We start from the raw sequence: 22,456 nt of genomic DNA, 5'->3' as shown, positions 1-22,456 counted from the left end.
ATCAACACTTCTCTGACAGTGATGCTTATTCGATTCCTCAATGTCATAAGCTCCAGACACTGTCCCGTTTCTTGGTTGTACTTCTCTGGTACTTGTCAACACAACTCTGGCTCTTGCCAACACAAGTCTCTCTGTTTGCTATGTCTGGGCCCCTCTAGACTTTGGGCCATTTTTAAATTTCATATTCGCACCTCCTTCGTACTCTCTTGACTTTGCCTTCACTTGTTGCACATACTCTACTCCTTGACTCTTATTATGCACTCCTTTGCTTTCGCTCCCTTCATTAGCATTCAACTGGCTTTGCGCAGCATTCACAAGTGTTTTCAACACCTTTTTACTCTGTTCCGTATTCACAAGTGTCTTCAATTGGTTGCAATTCATGTTCTTTTCAGCATTCAACAGTACTTTAACTTACTTCGCCCTACACTCCGCAGTAGCAAATGACTGTCTTAAATGTTACCGAAGTGCCCCGGTCAGAGAGTATATTGGCTCTGCACTCACTTTTCGAATATGGCAGCGTTCTTCCTTCCAGTGTCCTTCACAACCAGGCTTCTGATGCTTCCCGGCTTCTCCAAACTCTGCTCTTCTCTTGCGGCCTGCACTGCACGTACCGCCCGCTTTCCTGACTTCTCTCAGTGACGGCTGCGGTCACAGGGAGCTTCACTGCCTCTCCCCTTCAGACCCGCTTCGGCGGATGGCAGGACACAGGGACCCTCACATAGCCAACCACGGCTACGGCGCCCCCTTCCCCTGCGCAGACCTTCCCCAGCCTCCTGGGTCTCCAGCTTCCTTTCATTCAGCCCGTGCCCCTTCCTTCTTAACAGCAGGCATTTTTATATAGTTTAGGTGTGTCAAGTGACACCAGGTGTGGGTTGTTGAGTTATCTTGCCTGACTTTGGAGGACTCCATTATGCAGACATGCCTTGTTGTTTCTCTGGTATGCCTCCATAGTCATCTTCATCGTCTCAGTACCAGATTGGTGTTTCAAATATTCTGATTCAATGAACAAAGCCTTTTCATTTCTGTTTTGTCTCTCTCTGATGTATGCGTGTCCATGAAATGAGGATGTGTCCTCCTAGTTGGTCTCTTCCTGGTCCCAGTACTAACATGTTGTGTCTGGGGAACATATTGAAAGGAGGAGAAGGGAAGGGGTTGACAATATCCCACAAAGTCTTCAGGGATAGACCTTTAAAGTCATTGTTAAAGGGAAAGGGGCAACACTGTGCCTCACCCAAGGACGTCCTCTCCCCATTCCCCAAGTTCCCTCCACCCAGGTGATCCTCCCGCGAATGTCCACCCCAAGGGTAGGGATCCAAGAGCTATGGCCTTTCCCTGGCCCCCTGAGAAGAGGAGTTTGGGGAAAAAGAGGGGAGGATATGCTCAGGTTCCTCACAAGAGGTATAAGGGCAAATAAACAATCATGACTTACTGGAGAACATATATGAAGAGGGAGGAAACTCGAAAGAATATTATACTTACTGCAATGTTTGCAGACAAGGTGATCTTATTCTAAACCTATCTGCAATTCATACTTTGTTTCACTATAGAAAATCGTAGGATATGGAGTGGGTTACATTTTTAGATCCAGAGGACCAATGAAAGGTTGCATTGCACTTTTTAAAGATATATCATTGCTAACAGGGTATTTAATGAACTGGAGTTATTTCTGATCATAGGTCATGATGTTGCATACGTGAATTCGCTCAACGTGCCATCAATAAACTTAAAAAAGGAAGTTATGACAGAGGGGGAGGAAGGGTCAAAAGCTCTAAAGTGCCTCAGTGCCAAGCACAATAACAATCCGTTCGATGCATCTAGATTGGTAGTTGGAATGTAATACAATATGGTGCTGTTGAGGCGCTGCCCACAGGGTAAAGAGAGGGCTGGAAGTGGTTACCTAGCACTCTCCAATCCGAAATTAAGACACATCTCTAGGACATGCCACAGGGAGGCCCACGCCTGTTCACCTTGCATACAAGAGCTTTCCAAAGGTTGTTGGGGGAAAAGGAAGGGTAGATTACCCTTTTTTACAAAATGATATACTTTTATTTCATCAATTCCAGCAATCATATCGATGCAAGTTTCCTAATATACAGAATATGAACCCCAAGCAGCTTCAAAAAGGCCTTCAACTAAATTCTCTGAAGATGATAATGACATATTTATTCACCCTTCCAGAGTACCAGGCCCACACTGGGCTGGCAAATATAGTAATTGAAAGATCACCAAGAAAATGAGCAGGGATCCTCTCATGTTTATTTAACAATATAATTCTGCAGAAAGTAATATTTTAATGGGTTGTAAGCAGTGAACCGAAACCCATGTCCTGCCTTAGAAATATGTAAACCAGAGGGGAAGTCCACCCTTAAATGCTGCCTTTATTAACTTTAAGGTTGCCTTCTATTGTAACAACAGAGCAAGATTCTGGGAAAAATTGGCTTACTGATGATTAGACCCGGGATTACTCATTTGAATTGTATTAGTTTGCAATAACCCCACCATGAAGGGAAAGATTGACGCAGAGGGTAACTTCACTCATAGCTCACTCAAAACAAAAAACAAAAAAAAATGCACATAGCATTCCCACAAATTCAGGATTAAAAGGATCATCTTTTTTTTGTGCCCATTCACTTTAATCTCTACATTTCAGACTTTGATGTGATGCTACATAATGTGCGAAAATGGATTATCAGCATTTCTGATGGTTGGCGTATGCAGAGGATGTAGACCATAGTGCAACTGGCCTTCGGAGAAATCCCCAGGCACTGCTGGAATAAAGAAATCTCCAGGCACTGCTGGAATATTCTGACAGTAACAATCTTGAGGTGACTTGTAAGAAGACCTATGTTATGAAGATCGGGGTGAGGTCAAGAGGACAATTACATTTAACCACATTTGGTGAAAAAAGGGCACATCCTATTGAAGCTGTAACAGAGTTTAAATACTTGGTATGCCATTTTACCATAAAAAACAAGTCGGAAATAGGGACAAGATATCATCTAGAGCTCTCTCCATCACAGTGGAGCACAATACATTTGATAGGGATCACAGTGGATTCAGTGTTGTCCAGATATTACAGCCGTACAGGCAAAAGCTGGTACCCACCATACTCTATGGTATTGAGATTTCATGGGAGGCAGATTTAGATTGGCTTGGAAAAACCGTGGGGCACTTTGGAAACCTAATTTGGGACTACTTTGCAGGTTATCAATTATTAGAGTGACCCATCTTCATCACTAGAATCAGGCTGGAAAGCTGAATACCTCAAAAGGCAGTTGACAGAATAACAGGTCTATAATCTTTCTGAATAAGATTCATTTTAAATTAAACTGCACTTGTTATTTGTCTTCACGAAAAGAGCTTCTGGAAAACAATACCTAATAGGACTGTTATAACAGTTATGAATACCAAATTCATTACAATTGCAAAATCTAATGACATTTCCTGTTATAACCAAAAGAGCATTCATGTATAAAATGCAGGTGTAAGAATCGGGAAACCTTGGAGGTTATGGGCCCCAGACTCAAGCTACTTTTGGAGCAGAGGAAAAGTAGATTTTGTAAGATCCCAGAGACTAAAAGATCTAGAAAATGTACTACCTTGCTATATATGATAAGGAGGGACATTTGTTACACGTTACCAGATTTCCTGAGGAACACTGGACTACAATGATGCACAGTAAACAGTTGTCATTGGCTTTTAGTGCAGTGGCTGGATGGGATGAAATAACACAGCACACAAATGATAAGTAAATAGAAAGATATTTAACGTTCTATGTATTAGATTTCTTACCTTAGGTGAATGTTTTATTATAATAATTGATAACGGTGGACAATGAATTGCAATGACTAAAGGTTTGTAATAAACCAAATTAAAAAAACACAATAGTATTACATTTATTGCAGAACTTCCAAGCAAGATTAAGCCAATGTGAAGGGAATTCCAAAGACGTAATGGATCGACTATTTGAAAGGTACAATTGAGAGGGTATTAAAAGAGACCATGAAAGGGACACAGTTCCAGAACAACAGATCACATTAGATCTAGGTCACTTTCACCATCTGGGAAGTTCCTATTGTTCCAAACAAGGTATAACAAAAGCACTCCTATGTTCATAAACTTAAATTCCTCAGTGGTAACTCCCGGTCAGTGATGGACAATTCTTCAAAGAAACAGCAGGGTGACCTGTTGGGCGACGCAACAGTTTTTACTTGCTGGGTAGAACACCCTTTTTTTTTCAAACTTTATTTCTTATTTTCAACAAGAAATAAACATATCAAGTACAAAGCAAATGTTACTAGGCCAGAAGGCTATCATCCAGGTAACAACATAAACCTGAATCAAAGAATACAATAAACAATAACCTCGAAATACATATTAACCCCAACCCATTTAAAAACGTAGCCATGAGCGGTGGCCTGACATTCCCAAACTTTACACTTTTTTCAAATTTGAAGTGAATTTGTTTGTTTTTTAATTACATTTTTCATGTTTACATCTTCATTCTCAAATTGCCATGTTTGCCAGGTTGTTTTTACAGCGATATTCTTATGCTTAACAGCCACAACATGGACATGTTTCGATCCATTCAGATCAACATCAGGCGGCTAAAACAAATCATAAATAAAAATAATAGCTGTCTCAACTGATAACATCGCACTGATGCCATACTAATATGGTTACAAATGTCTTGCATCCAATTTACAAATAACCATCACCTATGCTTAAACAAAGTTGGCGCACAATATGTTCTTGTTACCATTGAAACTTGAGGAGATAATTTGAATCTCTATGTCAACCAACCTATGCGTGGCCGAAACGTTATGCAGAACATCAAACGGAGACACCAGCGACACTTACAAACCATTATAAATCAACCTTAATCGGATCTCTCCTAGGGATTCATGAATCTTGTGGTATTTTTAGACTAACCCTCGCACTGAAACACCAGTGTTTTCACTGTGAATGACTTCCATATGGTTAACCAAAGCCTTGTCTGTACTGCTTAGCATAAGGTTTAATGTGCATCATTGCACCATACAAGTGATATGTTTCAAGATCTTCTGGGCAGTTCATACTCAAAAGAGCAGTGACACACCTGTGTCTACAAAATTCACTGTGCTCAATTATTTTACCTCCTGGTTTGTGTATCGCCCAAACACCTCCTAAGTGGATAAAACATGCATCCTCAAATTCCAACATCGAAACACTGACTTGCGTTATTTAAAAGCATGTCAACAATCTTATACAACATAAACTAGACTCTTAGAATACATACTATGTTGATCAGTGCACTGTAAATATGCTAGATATCAAAGATCTGGGAATCCTTAATGATGAGATTAATAAAAATGTTATGACAACGCCTTCCCACCACCTTTAAATTATTGTGCATAGTGAGATTAGCAACAAATAATAAAAGGTAATTTGAATACCACAACTCATCTGGTGGGCAAGGATCTGTTGCTTTTGCTCACCAGGTTGCTGAAGGTATCTGTTGAGATAGGCGAGAAGGGGTTTACTCTGGTCGCTGAGTCCTGTGTTGGCTGGTTGACATTGTCTGTGGGACTTTTTGGCTTGCTTTGTATGGTTAGCTGAATGTTAGTGATTGTGTTCTTAAAGAGGTCATCGCATAGTTTTTGTTCAGGGATCGGTGTGTTGTTGCATCTCATTTATGATCCTGAACATTTCTTTCTTGGTGATGCCTGCTTTTGTGATCCATTCATTGTAGTATGTCTTTTTGGCTTTGTATAATCTAATCTGTCTTTCATGTGCAGTATTTTTTTGTTGGTGCTAGTTTTTCTCCATTCTTTTTCCAGTGCATTGAGATGGGGCGTGAACCATCTTGACTTTGTTTTCTTTGGTGATGGACAGAAAGGTTTTCCCAGTGCCATGCCATCTATTGTTTTCGTGATCCATGTTAGGATTTAATCCATCCTTTCATCTGTGCTGGTTTAGTTTAGGTCAGTGAGTGATGGTTTTGTGGCTTTCAGTTTCGCGTTTAGGTCTATACTGTTGATGGTTTGACCAGTTTCTTTTCTGGGTTGGTGGCTTATTAGGGAGAATGTCAGGTATCCTTAATGGTGTTGGATCACGAAGGGTATGATGAGGTGGTTGCTCCAGAGGATTTGCATTGGAGGCGGGGTTGTAACCAGGTTTTGTTGCAGAGGATTGCATCTAGTGTGTGGCCTTCTGTGTGGGTTGCTCCTTTCACCATTTATCTTAGATGCATTGTCGCTAGAGTGGTTAGTGTTTTGGGTGAGGTAATGTTCTCTTCTTTGAACCAAAAGATGAAGTCTCCAAGAATGAGTGATTCGCAATGTGTGATGTTTAATGGTACAGCTGTTATTTTTAGGTGGTCCTTGAATGGTCTGTCAATGCTACAGCGATTCCTCCTCCTCCTCTTCTTTCTTGTCTGTTGGCTTGCTTGAGATTGAAGTTGTTGGATATGCAGGCATGCACTATGACCTTGTAGCTTTGGTTTAGCCAGGCCTCAGTGATGAATAGCATGTTTATCCCTCCGTCACATAGCAGATCGTAAATTTCTGTTGTGTGTTTGGACATGGATCTGATGTTGACTAGGTTGCAGTGTATCTTTGTGATTTTTGTGGTCTGTTTGGTCTTTGTCTGTGTATTTTGGTGGCCATGTTGGTGTTGTTCATAATCAATGGTTAATTGCATTTTTGGGTTTGTGGGGGCTGATTCTTCATTGAGTAGTTTAGTCAGGTTCCGTATTGGGTTGATGTCTTCTTCGTAGTCATCTCCGTTGATGTTGCTCATGGTTGTGCCAGTTTTTGGTGATGAATGACGTGGTGGTGTTGTTTCCTTCAGGTTGGTTTCTGTGCGTTTCACGTCTTTCTCTTTGGTGTTCTATATCCTGTTAATGTGCTTGAAGTTCTTTGGCATCATTGGCTGAGTGTTTTGTGGGTTGACGTGTAGAGTGTTAGGTAGAGCGATTTTGGTCTTATTTCAGCGAATTGGCTTTTCTTTCTGTTGGGTAAGCTCTTTGATCCCTTGGTGTGCTTCTATTTTTAGGTGTGGTGTTCAGAGATTGTTCCATTTTGTTTTGGGGGTCTATGGTTGTGCGTTCTGCCAGTTTTGTAGTTGTATTTGTATTATTTGTATCGAGCTCATAGTTGCAAATGCCTCCCTGTGATACTCTTTGGTTTGATCTTCCCTTGTGAGGACCGGGAGTTTTTTTAGTTGTAGGTGTGTCTGCTTCACAGTGGCAAAAGCCTCTGTGTGGTGACTTGTGCTTTGAATTTCCCTTTGAGGTCTCTTGTATTGGTATTTGGTACGATGGTGGTGAATGCCTCCCTGTGGTGCCTAGTGGTATCCCATGGTTAGCTCTTCCTCTGTAGGGTCCGGTGTGGCTGTCTCTCCTTGTGGGGTCCTGTGGTTTTTTGTCGTGTCCGTTTCACAGATGCCGTGGCCTTTCTGTGGAGATTTGTGGTTTTGTAGTTGTGGTTGCACCGGTTTGGTAGTCGTCTCTCCTTGTGGGGTCCTGTGGTTTTCTCATATCCATTTCACAGAGGTGATGGCCTTCCTGTGGTGGTCAGTTTCTTGATAGTTACTGGGTGTTGCCAATCTTACATTCGAGTTGTGCTGTGGGAGGAAATGCACTTCAATGCGGTGTAGCCCACTGCTACTAGAGTCAGTGGTACCTTACCTTAGTCAGAACTAAGGGGTTGGTGTGAAGTTTACACAAGTTCAACAGTGGATATACTCTAATGGTTTTGGCTTCACTGTTGGCTGCCTTCTAATGGTTAATCTTGATACTGTGGTGGCGGTCATGTAAATTCACATGGTTACCTCAGTGGCTATACTCCAATAGATCTCTCAGCTTCAGCAGTGGCAGTATAATAAAGGTTTAGAGGAGTTCTACAGTGGTTCAACTCTAATTTTCTCCCACGTTCGACTGTGGCTATATATTCTCCTAGATTCAACAGTGGCTATACTCTTAATTTGTCTAGGTTAAATAGTGGCTATTTTGTAATTCACATGGGTTCCCTAATGGCTATAGTCTGGGAATTCTCCAATATTTTACCTAGATTCACCAGTGGTTATGTTGTAAATGTCCACATAGATTCAGCACTGGCTGTACTCCAAAATTCACACAGATTCCACGCCAGCGAGGTTTTAGAAAATTCACATGGGTTCAGACATGTGATTATAGCGCAACATTAAGCTAGAGTCAACAGTGGTTATTTTCCAATATTTCACCTTGCTTCAATAATGGCTATATTGTAAGAGTTCACCTAGAATTAACAGTTGCTATATTGTAGGGTGCGGTTTAACACAGTGGCCAACTTAAGAGCGGAGCACAGTTCAGTACAGTAGTCAACTAAAGAGTGCAGCACAGTTCAATACAATGGTCAACCAAAGAACACATCACTAGTTCAATACACTACGGTTCCAAATGTCTACCTGTGACTGCCTGCTATGCTATTGTGAATCTACATACATAATGGATCTTGAAATACCCCGCTGTACCTGAATGGGCAACATATTCCTTCTCACACAGAAACATCCCTGTTGGACAAGTGCCCCATTGTAATGAAAGTGTGTCCAGTCTACTGGATAGTAAAACAAATACCTCGGACATATGAGTCTCCTAGCTCTTCATTAATTTGTTCACGCAGATGCACTTAATAATATACGTGAATCCCAAATTATGGTTTGTTACCCAACTAATGGTGAATGGACCTTCTCATCCTAAGAGCTTATAGGAAGCAACCAAGTGACCATTCTTCATTCATCCCGGCGGGAAACAGTAATCTATATGTTCAAAATGCTTCTCGTTGCAACAGTCTTTTTTTCACGGCTTTGGTACATTGTGGTACAATTTCCAGGACTTTACATTTGAAATGTTTCTTGATGACCCATCTCTACGAAGTGTCTCACCACTAATGCTGCCTTTGTGTTCACCAATTCTTTCTTTTGTCATTCTAGTGATTTCTCCAAAGTGCATTTTGTCGCAAGGACACTTTAAGCTGTATACAGTATACTTACTGGTGCAGGTCGCAAAATGCCTCAAACAAATCGTCTATCCAGTTCTTGGATGATGGAGAATATTTCTGCGGAAAACATTGTTGCAATGAATTCAGACAGGGGTCTGTTCCTTTTGTAGGTGTTTGTATACAAGTTTGTTTTAACTCCTTTGTAGTGATATCAGTTTGGATTGACTTCTCAAGTTTTTTTGTTGCTTATAGGCAATTGTAGAAAATTATTTACATAGCCGCCTAATGTTGCATAGGTTTGTATAATGGCCAGTATTTCTTCATGGATTTGATGACATTCGATATGGTCGGTCCGAATGCAAGTGGTAAAATCAACTTAGACGATGCTTCCTATCTGTGTTCTCGGTATTCCAGTAGATCTGTTCTTCCTTTTGACCGCGCCTGAAAATGTCTGTCATCAAGTTTTCTGGATACCCTTGATTAATGAGTTTAGTGTGCAACATTGTAGCTTCATTCTCAAAATCTTGTTCCACTGTACTGATTCTTCTTAGCCTCAAAAATTGTGATTATGGTACATTTTGTAACAACTTCCTTGGATGATAGGACTTCCAGTAGAGCAATGAATTTGTATTAGTACTTTTGTGGTACACAATGAATTGTATTTGATTCTCATGTGTCAATACTATGGTGGTATCTAAAAAAATGATCATTTTCTCTGAACACTTTGTTTTTAACCTTGCACAATGCACATCTTACAATGCAGTGCACTGGAGATACTTTTTTATCACCCGTCTTTTAAACTTGGGATTTTTGGTTACCTTTATATGTGCCTAAAGACAAGCTGGTGGCAGCAGATACATTTTTACCGGGTTGTGTTATTTCTAGTGCATACATTCGTGTTTACTGTGTATGACTACTAAATGTGGATAGTGCCCTAAAATGGCAATGACACAGGATTTCTGCTTGTTCTTTGGCCATATTGTTGTTTGGACTTCTTCCTGCCTTGACAGGTCAGGAAATCCCATAGAAGGTCATGCACTTGCCCGGGAAAGCTGTTGCCTTTGCGGCCTGGTGATGCCTTTGTATGTATGGCACAAAAAGTGGTAGGGAATGTCTGGTCCCATTCCACATTCCTGCGGAGGGTCTAGGTGTGGGCATGAGTGAAACCAGTAGTTGTCCCCGATTGGACAACTAGTGGCAGTTTGAATGGTGCAGATCCTTACCATTGGTGGGCTTGGACTTGGATAAGAAGAGGACTCCTGCAGCCATTTCTTCAGATCATCCTTGGGCATTAATCCCGTGTAGAAGAACAGCCGGCTGTAGAGCCGAAGACTCCCGAAGAGGCCCAGCAGCCCCTTCCTGCTTCTGGCCCGGTAAAACCCTGTTGGACTACCTGATCTGCGAAGGTATTGTGTGGTGCTTGAACCCCAGGATTGGTGGGACCAACCAGTCTGTATGTGTTCTCGGGGATCCAACCGTCCTGAGCCTTCGGAAGTGTCCCTAGACCACATGGTGGGATACCTTGCTAGAACCATCACCAGTACGCGTTTGCAGCCGGTACTTCGGTGGCCACCAGATTGTGGTGTAAATCACCTTCCTGACGAATTTCAGCCTATGAGCTTCAAGGGATCCTGCTCTCGAAGGTCTTCTTCAACTGCGACTGTGCGCAATGGCTGTCGCTGGAAATTACCTTCCCCCGTCCTGTGAAGTGTCCTTAAGAGGTTTTCAAGTGCTTTCTGCATTTCTCCATCGTCAAGGGTTGAACTCTGCTCATTGACACGACCGGAAGAATCCCTGTGCTTGCAGCTCGTGGGCACCATTCACTGGAACCAATGGCGGGAAATCCAACCTCCAGCAACCCCCAGTCGGCCCATCCAGCCTTCTGGGAAAATCAGAGTCAGGGGGGGAAAGTAAACGCAAAGCATTTGCCTCCCCATTTATTCCCTGGGAGAACATTAAGAACAAGTCTCTTTGCATCGTTCCATTCCACTGCTTTTCGGTCGTCACATTTTTACCTACCAGTAACTTTGTTGGATCTCTTCTCTTGAACACTTCAAACACAAGTACTTTACCTGAATCTATACATTCTGAGGAGGAACATTGTGACTTTTGGGCACAAGGGCCCACTTTTTTATGTATCGGACTTCTGAAGCTAGGGCATATTTCTTGTAACTTGGTTCCATCTTACTGCATAACTTTATTACCTTATTTTATTAATTTAAGGTCATTGAATTTATTTTAGAACCTGTGGTGACTGTATATATGTTTGTTATTGAGTGTTGTTCGATATGATCACCTGCTTGTTTTATTTTTAGTGTGTGTTTTGGGTCTAGAATAAATAAAGTATTTTTGTACATTCCTGCCTAAATGTTATTATTGTGTGCTTTACTGTGTGGACTCATTGTGAAATCCTGACCCCAATCACACTCTCCTGCGATTATCCTTGACTCATCTCCACTGCTAACGTCGGTGGGTGTTGGCTAACCTTGCAAAGTTTTCCTGTTCACTATATCTAGGATGGCCTCCTAAAATCTGTCCACCAGGCCAGATTCTAGAAATCCATCTTAACAGGTCGGGAAAGACAAATGGAGGGGACATTTTGGGTGGCAAATGTGACATTAAGAAAATTGTCCTTTAAAACGTTCTCTCAAAGCACTTTTTTTGCTATAGGATTACATTGAATCTGAATGGACTAATCTTACCCAAACCATCAGACACCAAACACAATCCCATGATAGCCTGTAACATGAACAGGACCTACATGTACTCTCCAGGAGAGGTTGCATTCGTAATACAAGCAATAAAAAATGCTGTTTAAAAAAAAAACACTGCAGAAAATAGAAAAAAGGCAGCACATTATACATGACAAAAGAGCTTCGATTTTAATTATCAAAATCTTCCTAAAATCTCTCTGCTGCCTTTCCTTACCTGCCATAGCCCGGGTGAGAAACATACCACCTTGTTTATTTAACAAGGAGACATCCAAAGTTCCCCCACCCAAGTCCACGACCATAACATTGAAGACATCAGCTTTGTGGAGACCGTACGCCATGGCTGCTGCAGTGGGTTCATTAATTACACGCAAGATATCCAGACCTACAATATAAAAGCAAAAACATTATTCAGAATGTATCAGAAAAATTTATTTTGAAAAAAAGTCATGCGAATTAGTACCCCCCAACCCGCATAAGAAATTGTTATTTTGTGTAACAATTATAGCATAACATATGTAACTGACTCATGTTTTACAAAACGTGTTACTCTTTATAAAATTAACCAATGAGGTTGAAACTTTTAAGCCTAATAACATTTGTATCGGCAGGATTGTAACTAGTGTGAGAAAGGCATGGTGCTCAGAGGTAGACACAGACACAAGGATACAAGTTTCGAAAACCTTTATTTATAAAATAAAATGGGGTTTGAAGAATGCCCAACTTGCCCTATTTCTAAATGGGCGTGTAATCTCAGCCATTAAAATAAAGAAGAAGATATATGTGTCATCACGTTCTAACTTAACAATGTGTAGGTTATTGGATAAAATATATAAGTGTCGCAAAAGAATATCAGGATGGTTATGGAGTTTCTTCTCAACTCCCTTCCCCAAGCTTAAGTCACTCAGGATCTCCAAAAGTTCAGTTTGTTCCAAACAGTTCACAAAAAGGCAGTTCAATAGTTTTCTTATTTGGCAAAGTTCATGTACTTCTCAGGCTTCCCTCGCTGGATTCAAGGCTCTCTAGTATAACCCAGTTCTGCTTTAACAATGTTCTCTTTTCTCAGGCTTCCCTCGCCTGATTCAGTGCTTTCCCAGCTTAACACAGTTCTATTTGAACAATATTCTCGGCTTTCCTCACCGCAGCTTAAACCCTCTTTTCTTGTTACTTTGAACTCCTTTAGTATTTTACATTACAATATTTCATCATCTTGATACACAGGGATCCCTTTCCAAATCTTCCTGCTTTCCTGCGATTTATGTCGAAGTCTTTCGAAATGGCACAATCCGTCCCTGACCACTGTGACATTGTTGCATTCTGGTTATCGTATTCCATATACTCTGTGATTCTTTCCTCAAGTGTGCCTTCTAGCACCACGACAAATTCTACTTCCTTGACTCTATCTCAAACATGCACCTTAGCAGCCCGACAAGTTCCACTTTCTTGTCAATTCATTTAATCACTCAGTTCTGTTTCATCAGATCCCCATTGCAATCTTGTTTCTCTCAATATTCTCTTCCGTAGCCGTTCCTGTCGGTTTTTAGGTCCATTAACTTTATTCAACTCTATTTTCACCTCAGCGACAATGCAGTATTCCACAGGACCACTCTGTTACTTTGTTTCATCACAGTTCAAAACAATTGAAGCTTTCTTTCAACGTGTCTCGCTTCTTCCGCGTAACCTTGCTTGCAACTTGGTATTCAATCTCGTCGTTGCAAACGGGCTCTCTCCCACTTTGAACTCACCGGCTGTACTTTAACAACATGTCCTTGATTCTTTTATCAGAGGTTAGGGTCTCTCCCCTCCTGCCCCTAAGCCCTTTCTGGGCAGCTTCGCTGTCCCAGAGAAACAAGCAATCTCTTGGCACAACTTTTGGAGAGATTAATCAGCTTCTCAGCTTTCTTTGACAAAATCTTTCAGCTTCTTGGAGACATGGCTCCCTTGTCATGCTTTCTCCTACTTCAACCTACAGCCTTGTTGCGTCTCGGCAGCCCGGTTCTCATGCCTGGTTCTCACTAGCCTCTGCTCAGCTGCTAGCCATCTCCCCTGCTTTCCTTCTCGAACTCGCCTTTGCCTTTCAGTACTCCCCTTTGTGAATCTGGGTTCCACCTTTTATACTTCGTTTGGTTCTCAATTGGATTCAGGCGTTTGTAATCATAGCTAAGTGCCAGACTTTGCCTGTTCTCATTAGAGGGACATTCATAGAAAGAGAAAAGTCCTTTTGAGTGTAGGTGTTAGTTGTAATGTTATTAAAACGAGCGAAGCATTGAGGGCTCTGGGGAAACCAGGGATCTGGCTGACAGTAGGCAGAAGGGATGTCGGGTGGGGAGTTATTAGAAAGGGGGATACCATCTCTCACCCTCGGGTAATCTCTCCACAATCCCAAGGGACACTCCACCCAGGTGATCTTCCCTCACTAGTCGACCCCGGGGTCGGGATCCAAAAGCAATGGTCCTCCCCTGGCCATCTGTTTGGAAGATTCCCTGCGAGCGGGAAGGGAAAATCCCTTGGGTTTTTCACACTAGATAAATTTGTACGCCACGGTTAATGGACTAAAACTGCATTTAGAGGGCAGCATATTATTTAATTAAAACCTAAATGCACAAATGTCTGGCAATTAACTTATTTTGTTTATTTCATTCATGAAGTTAGACTATCGAGCATAGGTCAGACCTTTAAAACAGCCCTTAAACACACTAACTATAGCAATAATAGATTATAAAACATGGATATATAGCCATACAATAATTTTTTCATATACTCAGTATTCATAAACTATCTTATGTTAAACATTAAGAACTTATGCTACAAAAAATTAGCAAAGTGTTGTACCAGACTTGTACGTTGAAGTATGTGTTTAGAATATGACTTTTCACATTGATGTATTGAATTTACAAATATATATATAATACTTTATATATATATATATATAATACTTTATTGTGGTATAATCCAAGAAATGGATTTTACACAACACATTTTAAACACATTCATTGATACATCACTTATCCATATATATAAAGATTTATACTAATATAGGATATATAAAGAAATAAGTAAAATAAAATAATATATGCAATATAAAATGTATCAAATATATATCAAGTATAAAAGAGATAAAATATAAAAAATATAAAAGCACAGAACAGCGTAATATCTCAACAGTATACTACAATACAATTAGAATTACATTTATAATCATAATTACAGTAGAAGAGGTGCGTTCTGATTCTACTGATGTTATTATTATTTATTGTTATTGATGTCCATATTACTGCTATTCCTGTGTTGGTGATAGTAAGAGCATAATTTGTGTCCATACTCTAAAAAGAGACAGCTGCAAACTAAGAGATTCAGTATTTAAACACATGTACCAAAAGTCATCCTCCATAATTGCCTCATAGTTATGGACCCATTTAACATATGCATTCATATATATAGGGCCCAATTTAGGGCAAAGGGTTAACACATGTCTAGAGGTTTCCAATATTCCTGCCCCCTGACAGATACGGCATATCCTGGCCTCCCCAGGTATTTTCAGTCGTGGTCCTATGATAGTCAGTACAGGCAACTGATTGATTCTTAATCTTAACAAGAAATTTCTCACCTCAGGGGCCGGGCATAGTAGCAGATATGGCTGTACTTTTAAGTATCTATGTGAGACATATCTAACCGCCTCGTATCCCTTCAATTTGGACAAGTCGTCTAAATTTGCACACCAGTCCCATTTGTTCAGCTTGTCCTCGAATGCCTTTTTTTGATGGATATATGGTAGTTTGCTCAGGTTTGCATAGGACCAATCAATTTCCCTAAATAACGTTTCATTCAGATCTTTGTAATTAGCACCACGTAGGTGCCTTTCTGTATCGTAATTTTTTCCTGCCAGGCCCAGTAGTTTACAGTGGGGCTCTGCGCGTGATTTTAGGTAGAAAGCACCTCGAGCCCGGAGTGCTCTACCTCTCAGGGAGATGAGGCCCAGTTCTAGGCGGAGATATTGTATCGAACACGAAGGTCCCAGACCCAGCACCATACGCCAGAAGTGGCCTTCCAAAGTGTTTAGCCAGGTTAGATCTTGCATGGCCAAAGCCTCCAAGCCATAGAGAACTGCCGGCACAAAACATTGCAGGTAGAGTTTCAATATACCAGCCATACTGAAGCCAGCCGTGCCCTTTGCGAATTTACACGCCTGGAGTGTAAGTAATTTTGCTCTCCGTGTCTTGTGTCTTATTATGGCATCATAGTTTGTAGGTGCTTTAAAATCCAGGCCCAGGTAGGGATATTGTTCTACAACCTCAATTTTACCCACCTTCGTATCTATACCCGTACGATGAGGTCCCTTTCGTGCTATTGTCATTATTTTTGTCTTTTCCACGTTAATTACAAGTCCTATCTGGGTAGAATACTCCCCTAGTTCATTCATCATATTCTGTATGCCGGACATCGTGCGATCTAGAAGAATCAAATCGTCCGCATATAGCATACCTATTACAGGAATGTTTCCTAATTTCGGGGGGCAATTTGATTTTGTAGCCATATGATCTAGCAGGTCAGCTATATATATATTATATAGCATGGGTGCAGTTATGCAACCTTGCTTAACTCCCATGTTGGTATTGATATTATCCGTAACATCACCTTGATCGTTAAGGCGCACCCTGGTAGAGGTATTGCTATATAAGGCAATTAATATATTTAGAATCCACTTCGGACATTCCAACGCCTTTAATTTAGACCATAAGATGTTCCGTATCACCAAGTCAAAGGCGCTACTAAAGTCTACAAAAGCAATGTATAGCGTGGAGTCTTTACTGCTCGTGGTGTTATTAATTAATTGGTCCAATATCCTGATGTTGTGTGTAGTGCTAGATCCCGGTCTAAAACCCGTTTGTGCATAATTTAGAATGCAGTTTTCAGTAACCCACTTTTCTATTTCATTAAGAACCAGGGTATTAAAGATTTTACTGGTAACATCCAGCATGGAGAGTTGCCGGTAGTTAATAGGTTTAGTCCGCTCCCCCTTTTTATATATCGGAATTAATATAGATTTTTTCCAGGAAGTCGGTATCTGACAAGTTCTACAGATTCTTGAGTACAAGGTGAGTAAAAGTTGTGCCCAGTTATGTGGGTCTTTCTTCAAGACTGCGTTAGCTAGGCCATTAGGGCCAGGGGCATTTGATGTTTTTAGGTTCAGAATACATTGTTTTATAATCTTGTAGCTAAGGGGGAGGGGCCATATTTTTACACCCCCCAAGCTATTAGTGATGTTCATGGTCTCTTTATAAAATTTGTTAGAGATGTATTCTACCCACGTATCCCTTGCGATAGGATTGAGAACTCTCATTTTCTGTTCACCCCCCACCTGGGCCAGTATCTGCCAAACACTACGGCTATTCCGACTACATAAAGCTACTACAAAATTCTGCCATTGTTTTCTTTTTTGAGTTTGCCGGTACATTCTAAGCCACCTCTGATATTTTCTTTTTATTGCAGCCATCTCAGCCTTGTACTCCTCTTCATTACTTTGGGTAGTTTTATGCGCTCTGATACTTCTAAAGGCTCGGCGCATAATACGTTTTTGGTCTCTTATGTTAATATCAAAGTTTGGTTTTCCCCTTCTGTTCCAGCTCAATCCTGGGCCCAGGATACCCTTAAACAATGAGTGAGTCAGATGTGTGATCCAACATTCAATGTCTTCCGGACTCTTTCCCCTCAATAGCTGTTTAATGTTAATACCGTTACAAATATTGCAAATCCAGCCTCCATACTAAACAGGTAAATTAAAACAGTCAAAAGGGAGTTGGTGCCGCGTACTGCTACTTGTGAAAGACAGATCTGCCATCGGTCTCTCTGCGAGTGGAGACAAGCATCTCGGGGTGGTTTAAAATTCTACTGAAAAAGAACTGGTGTACATAAGTGTAAAGACTGGAGGGGAGGTCTGTACTTCTGCCCATTATACGGTTGGCACAAAGGCACAGAGCACCCCGGGCAAGGTTCTCTATATGGAAGTTTGGATGAGAAACCAAGGCTTAAGCACACAGGAGGTGATGTAGGCTGGTTCTTAGTAAAGTGAGTCCCCAAGCCCCCACAAAGGAATGTCCACACACTATGTTAGGTGATAAAACAGCTCCTTTATATAAAATAAGGTTTAATAAAATATATACATATAAATAATAATACTTTGTACTCAGGCAGTTCTATTCAATGTTTGGCAGATATATACACTCTATGTGATACCACACTAAATTCAATAAAAGTGCACCAACTGCTGACAGTTTAAAACAGGCATGTGAATTCTTAAGTGAGGTGTACTTTCATAGACCAAGGAAGAAAGGCAGCTAGATTCCGGACATAATCAGTATACTTTCATGACCCTCAACTAGCAATACTGTAAGAGTATCCCCCAGATGGGCAACCTGTAGTGAAAAGGTTAGGGAGTACCTTATCTTCGCTTTTTCAGCAAAGTCCAAAAATATTCAATAATGCGCTGCTTTCTTTTATAGGTTCTACCACCTCAATGTACCTGAGATGCCACAGCAAAACAGGATCCATGACGACTCTGGGAGCCCTGGACAACTCCTGAGGCTGGAAGACAATTTTCTTTGTCACAGTACCTTTGGTACCTTTGGTGCCTTGGCGGGCAAAGTGGCAGGGTTTCTTGTCTTCACTTGACCGGAACCTTGAAGGATGGACCCTCTTTGCAAGGAGTTGCTGGGATGCTGAGGCCAAGAGAAAAAGAAGAGCCAAGTACTTTCGGAAAGGCAGCAGTTTCAGTCTTCACTGTGGTCTTTGGACGGGTGTTACTCCGGCTGCGGAAGTCCTAAGAAGGTGAAACTTGCTGTGGACTCCGAAAAAGGCCTAGCTAAAGAAGATAAGATGCCTGGGTACCTTGGATGCCTCTCGGTGGTGATGGGTGCAGTGGTGTCGGGTTTCAGGATTTTGCGGTTCACCGACTTTTGGATCTTGGACTATTGAACCTCACCAAGGGTGGACCCTCGCAGCGGCATCTTTGAATTTTGGTGGTGGGAAACCCACCGGCGGACCTCCCTCTGCGCACAGCGAACTGGAATAGTCTTTGGCAGGAAAGAAAGTGGTCAGATGTCGTGCTAGGCATGTCCCTTGAAGGATTCTTTCATCACGTTGGAACTTTCACAGCTCTGGGTGTCAAGCAGCACTATGCCAGGGTGCCACCTCTTCTGGGCGGTAGACAGCAATCTGGCTTCCAGCGGTCACACTCTTCCAGACCCTGGGTGACACAACTGGACTTCTTTAAGATGTCCAATCACTTCTCTTCTGGACTCATGAAGACCTATTCTCCGGATGGCAAGCACACAGGACTGGCTTCCACAGTACTTCTGTTGCAGAGGAGCAGTTGCAAGATAGTCCCTCGTAGCTAGAGGAGAGGTCACCTAGCCAGTTCCTCTCTTGGACCGGTCCTTTGGCCAGCTTAGCAATTTTTGGATTCCTTGAAGAGATGCAGCCGCAGACTTCGTCCTCCAACTGGGCCTAGAACTCAAGCTTTGGTTATCAGCTTCAGAACAAAATTGATGAGTAAGAGGTCCCCGGTTATACACGTTGGTTCCCCGTTCACTCAGGCTGAGCCAGGTTCAGCAGCCAGTCAGTCATGAGTGCATTCACGCAGGCACACATCCAATCAGGTTCACAGTGCATTCAGGCCACTGACTCCACCCAGACACCCATAACACAGAATGTGGATTGGAGTAAGCGGCCCGCCTTTTAGCACACTACATAGCATTAACTCCCGTTTCAGTCAGGGCTATCTCAGGCCTTGTGTCATACAACCTCACCCAGACACCAGCAACACAGAATGCGAGTTCGCTTAAGACTCCATTCATACAGGTCCCACCCCAAGAGTGTACCCACAACACACATCCCCTGGGAAGGCTCCAGTCAATCTGGAAGAAAGAGCCCCAGTGCCATATATGGTATTTCCACCCAACAGCCAGTCAGGATGAAGGAACAGAGTCACGGCTTTCCAGTACTTTGGGAAACCAGGTATAAAAGGCAAAAGAAACCAAGAGGCTACAGTGGCCATCTTGCCTTTCCAGGAATCCATTGATTCTTATGGCAGGGTCAGGGTGTCTCAAAAATGGAGGACACTCGGAGTCACTGCCAAGTCAGCATGTAGCTGCCACCAGCCCATACCTTGCACAGTGGGCAACACAACAGTACCCAAAAAACACCCAGGGGTGCCATAAGGGTTTCCCATGGGTGTTGTTCATCAAAATGAAAACATGAAGAGCTGTAATGCCAGAGGTCCAGGCAGAGCCTCAGTGGCAGAAAACAAAGAAAACACACAGAGAGAAGTGGTAGGATAAGGACTTGGAGGCCCTGTCCCTCCAAAGGGCATTTCCATCATCACAATAAGGCCCAATCAAGTCCACTCACCCAAGTTTCCACTCATGTGGGGAATGGTTGAAATTCAAGAGGGATTCAGAGTGATCTGAATGAACTGTAGAACATTAAAATGTGACACAGATATTTTATAATTCAGCCTGTGTAGCCAATCTCGAGTAATTTATAGAACATGGTTTCAATAAAGGGAATTTAGAATCAAAAAAGCTTTCACATTTTTTATTTTGTTTTGAAATGAGCGCCCCAGTGGGATCAGTTGGCTCTCAAACTTCTTAAGCTAGATTTGCCAATACATTTGTCAACATGACACCTTAAACTACACTGGTTCTTTACAAGAAAGAAATACATGGCCTCACACTAGGGCTGGCTAGAGATTGTGATCTCTACCACATCTCTTGCAGCAGTATGCAAAGGGACCCAGATGCCAATCAATTTCTCCATGATATATGATGGCCAAGTAAATCATGATGAAGAATTGGTCATAGGATCGGCGGCGAGGTAAAATTTAGAGAAACTTCATTTTTGTACAATAAAATATTTAAGAGTACTCTTAAGTTACGTTTGCAAATTATAGTGTTTCTGGGAAATTTCTCTGGGCTGCTCAAATTTATGGCAAACAACACTGCTCAACCCCAAATACAAATGAGAAAGAAATAACTCTCAAGCTCTGACCAATATTATATTGGCAAAAAGCAAAACATGCAACATAATTTTGCAACATGTACATTTTTGCTGCCAGGCAATTAGCTTGAGTGGCATCACAGTTGTGCTTAAATAAGGATCAAGTTATAAAAAAGATATATTAACTAAAATATATTTACCACTGCTCATAGGATATATATATTTTATTTTTTTGGAATTGTGCTTTATCTTTTTTTGCAGGTTTTACTTTTTTGGCTAAGTAAATCCACGGTTACCAAAATGGCTCAAAGTTAACACAAATCCTACAAATACGCCAGAAAAACACACCTTTTTATTAAAACAATATTAAATAAAAAGGATATAACCAGTTTTTAAAGCATGGCTATTTGTTCCACCATCAAGTCTGATTTTGCTGTATCGCGGTTCTTTCGTCACAGAAGGGCATGTTGTGAAACCGATGTTAGATCAATTGGCTTTGGTGGCTACTGTCTCCCAAAAAGATGGTAAGATGACTATGGTGTCCTGTGGGCTTTATAATAAAAAAAATAATGATACGCTAATATACTGGGCAGCAATATTTATATGTATTGCTCTGTAGGCCAAACCGGTATTCTCACCAACATATTCCCTCACTATTTTGGCAATTTATGCCAGATACATGTCAGACAGCCTTCCAAGACAGAAGATTTATCATTTCACCACTTGGTGGCTCCAGGCCATTTTAACTGGAGTGGACATGCAGACCATAACCTTGCTCCAAATGCACTCTAAAGCGGAGAGCACACATGGACACTTTAGGCACTTAAGTGTTTTGGGCACTAATCATGGTCCAACGTTGGTGGACCCAAGATTTAGAGCCGGTCTGGTGTACTTATAATCAATTGGGAAACAGGGTTTGAGCCTTGTCAATACCTCAATCAAGCAGGCAGCAGGTTTGGGTCCATTTCACCAATGTTTTTCATCGTATAGTAGATACTGCTGAGCAAATTGTATTTTGCTTTCATATAAATCTAGTGTTTTTGTGGTGTGCTCAACTCTTGCAACCTAATATGAAAGAGGTATGGGAACCCAATGAATCCGGCCTTGCAACTTCTTAATAATATCAATACACTTGTAGATCTAGTTACTTAGTTTACCTACTTGCAGATGCGTCCTGGGGGAAGGTGGCGGAGCCGGGCAACCGCCCGGGGAGCCACACACCCCAGGGCGTCCTTAGCCCCCACCACGCCATCTCGGGGGAGGCCCCATGGGCTCCCCTGAGCTGGCACCGCAGGCGGCCCCTTGCTGTCAAATGCGCCCGCGGCGGTGGACAAATTCAGTTACAATAGGTTGCTGTTGTCAGCACTGTTAAGGAGGATTTCTGAACTCTGTCCAGGAGGGGCAGAGGTTCAGAAGGTCAACCTAGTTTCTTGGAACAGGGCAACCTCTGGACAAGCCGGAGCAATCAGGGTAGCTATGGCAGGCGGTCAAGACTAAGTCTCAGGAGGGGTGGGGGTGACTGAAGGACCTCAATGAGCACACAGAGCAAGGACACTTACAAATTACTCCAGACAGGTAAGAATCACAGTAATAGTAAGCAAACCAATACATCACACTCAATAGGGGGTCTAAAGGGATGACTTCACAAAATATGTTAACAACCTAGAGGGGAAGGAAACAGGCAGTGCAGTTAATCTTTTTTTTTTTTTTTAAATTCGATTTTATTGGATTTTCAAAGTTAACATTTGCCATTAAGGCAAAGCGAAGAAACAGTTCCATACAAGAATATAA

At 41.7% G+C, this 22,456-nt stretch overlaps 1 protein-coding gene across 1 annotated transcript in view; it reads right to left on the bottom strand.

The window, feature by feature from the left end:
* The window catches only part of HSPA13 (heat shock protein family A (Hsp70) member 13), a 106,417-nt gene that overhangs the window by 3,793 nt on the left and 80,168 nt on the right, over nucleotides 1-22,456 (bottom strand). Inside the window, exon 4 of the mRNA XM_069636421.1 lies at nucleotides 11,889-12,056. Within this exon, the coding sequence (XP_069492522.1) occupies nucleotides 11,889-12,056 (168 nt within the window). The remainder of the gene's footprint in view (nucleotides 1-11,888; nucleotides 12,057-22,456) is intronic.

This window comes from Ambystoma mexicanum, chromosome 7p, assembly GCF_040938575.1.
Source record: "Ambystoma mexicanum isolate Mex_15411 chromosome 7p, UKY_AmexF1_1, whole genome shotgun sequence".
Lineage (NCBI taxonomy): Eukaryota > Metazoa > Chordata > Amphibia > Caudata > Ambystomatidae > Ambystoma > Ambystoma mexicanum.
Note: the sequence above shows the minus strand (reverse complement) of the source record. Positions and strands in the feature narration are given on the sequence as shown.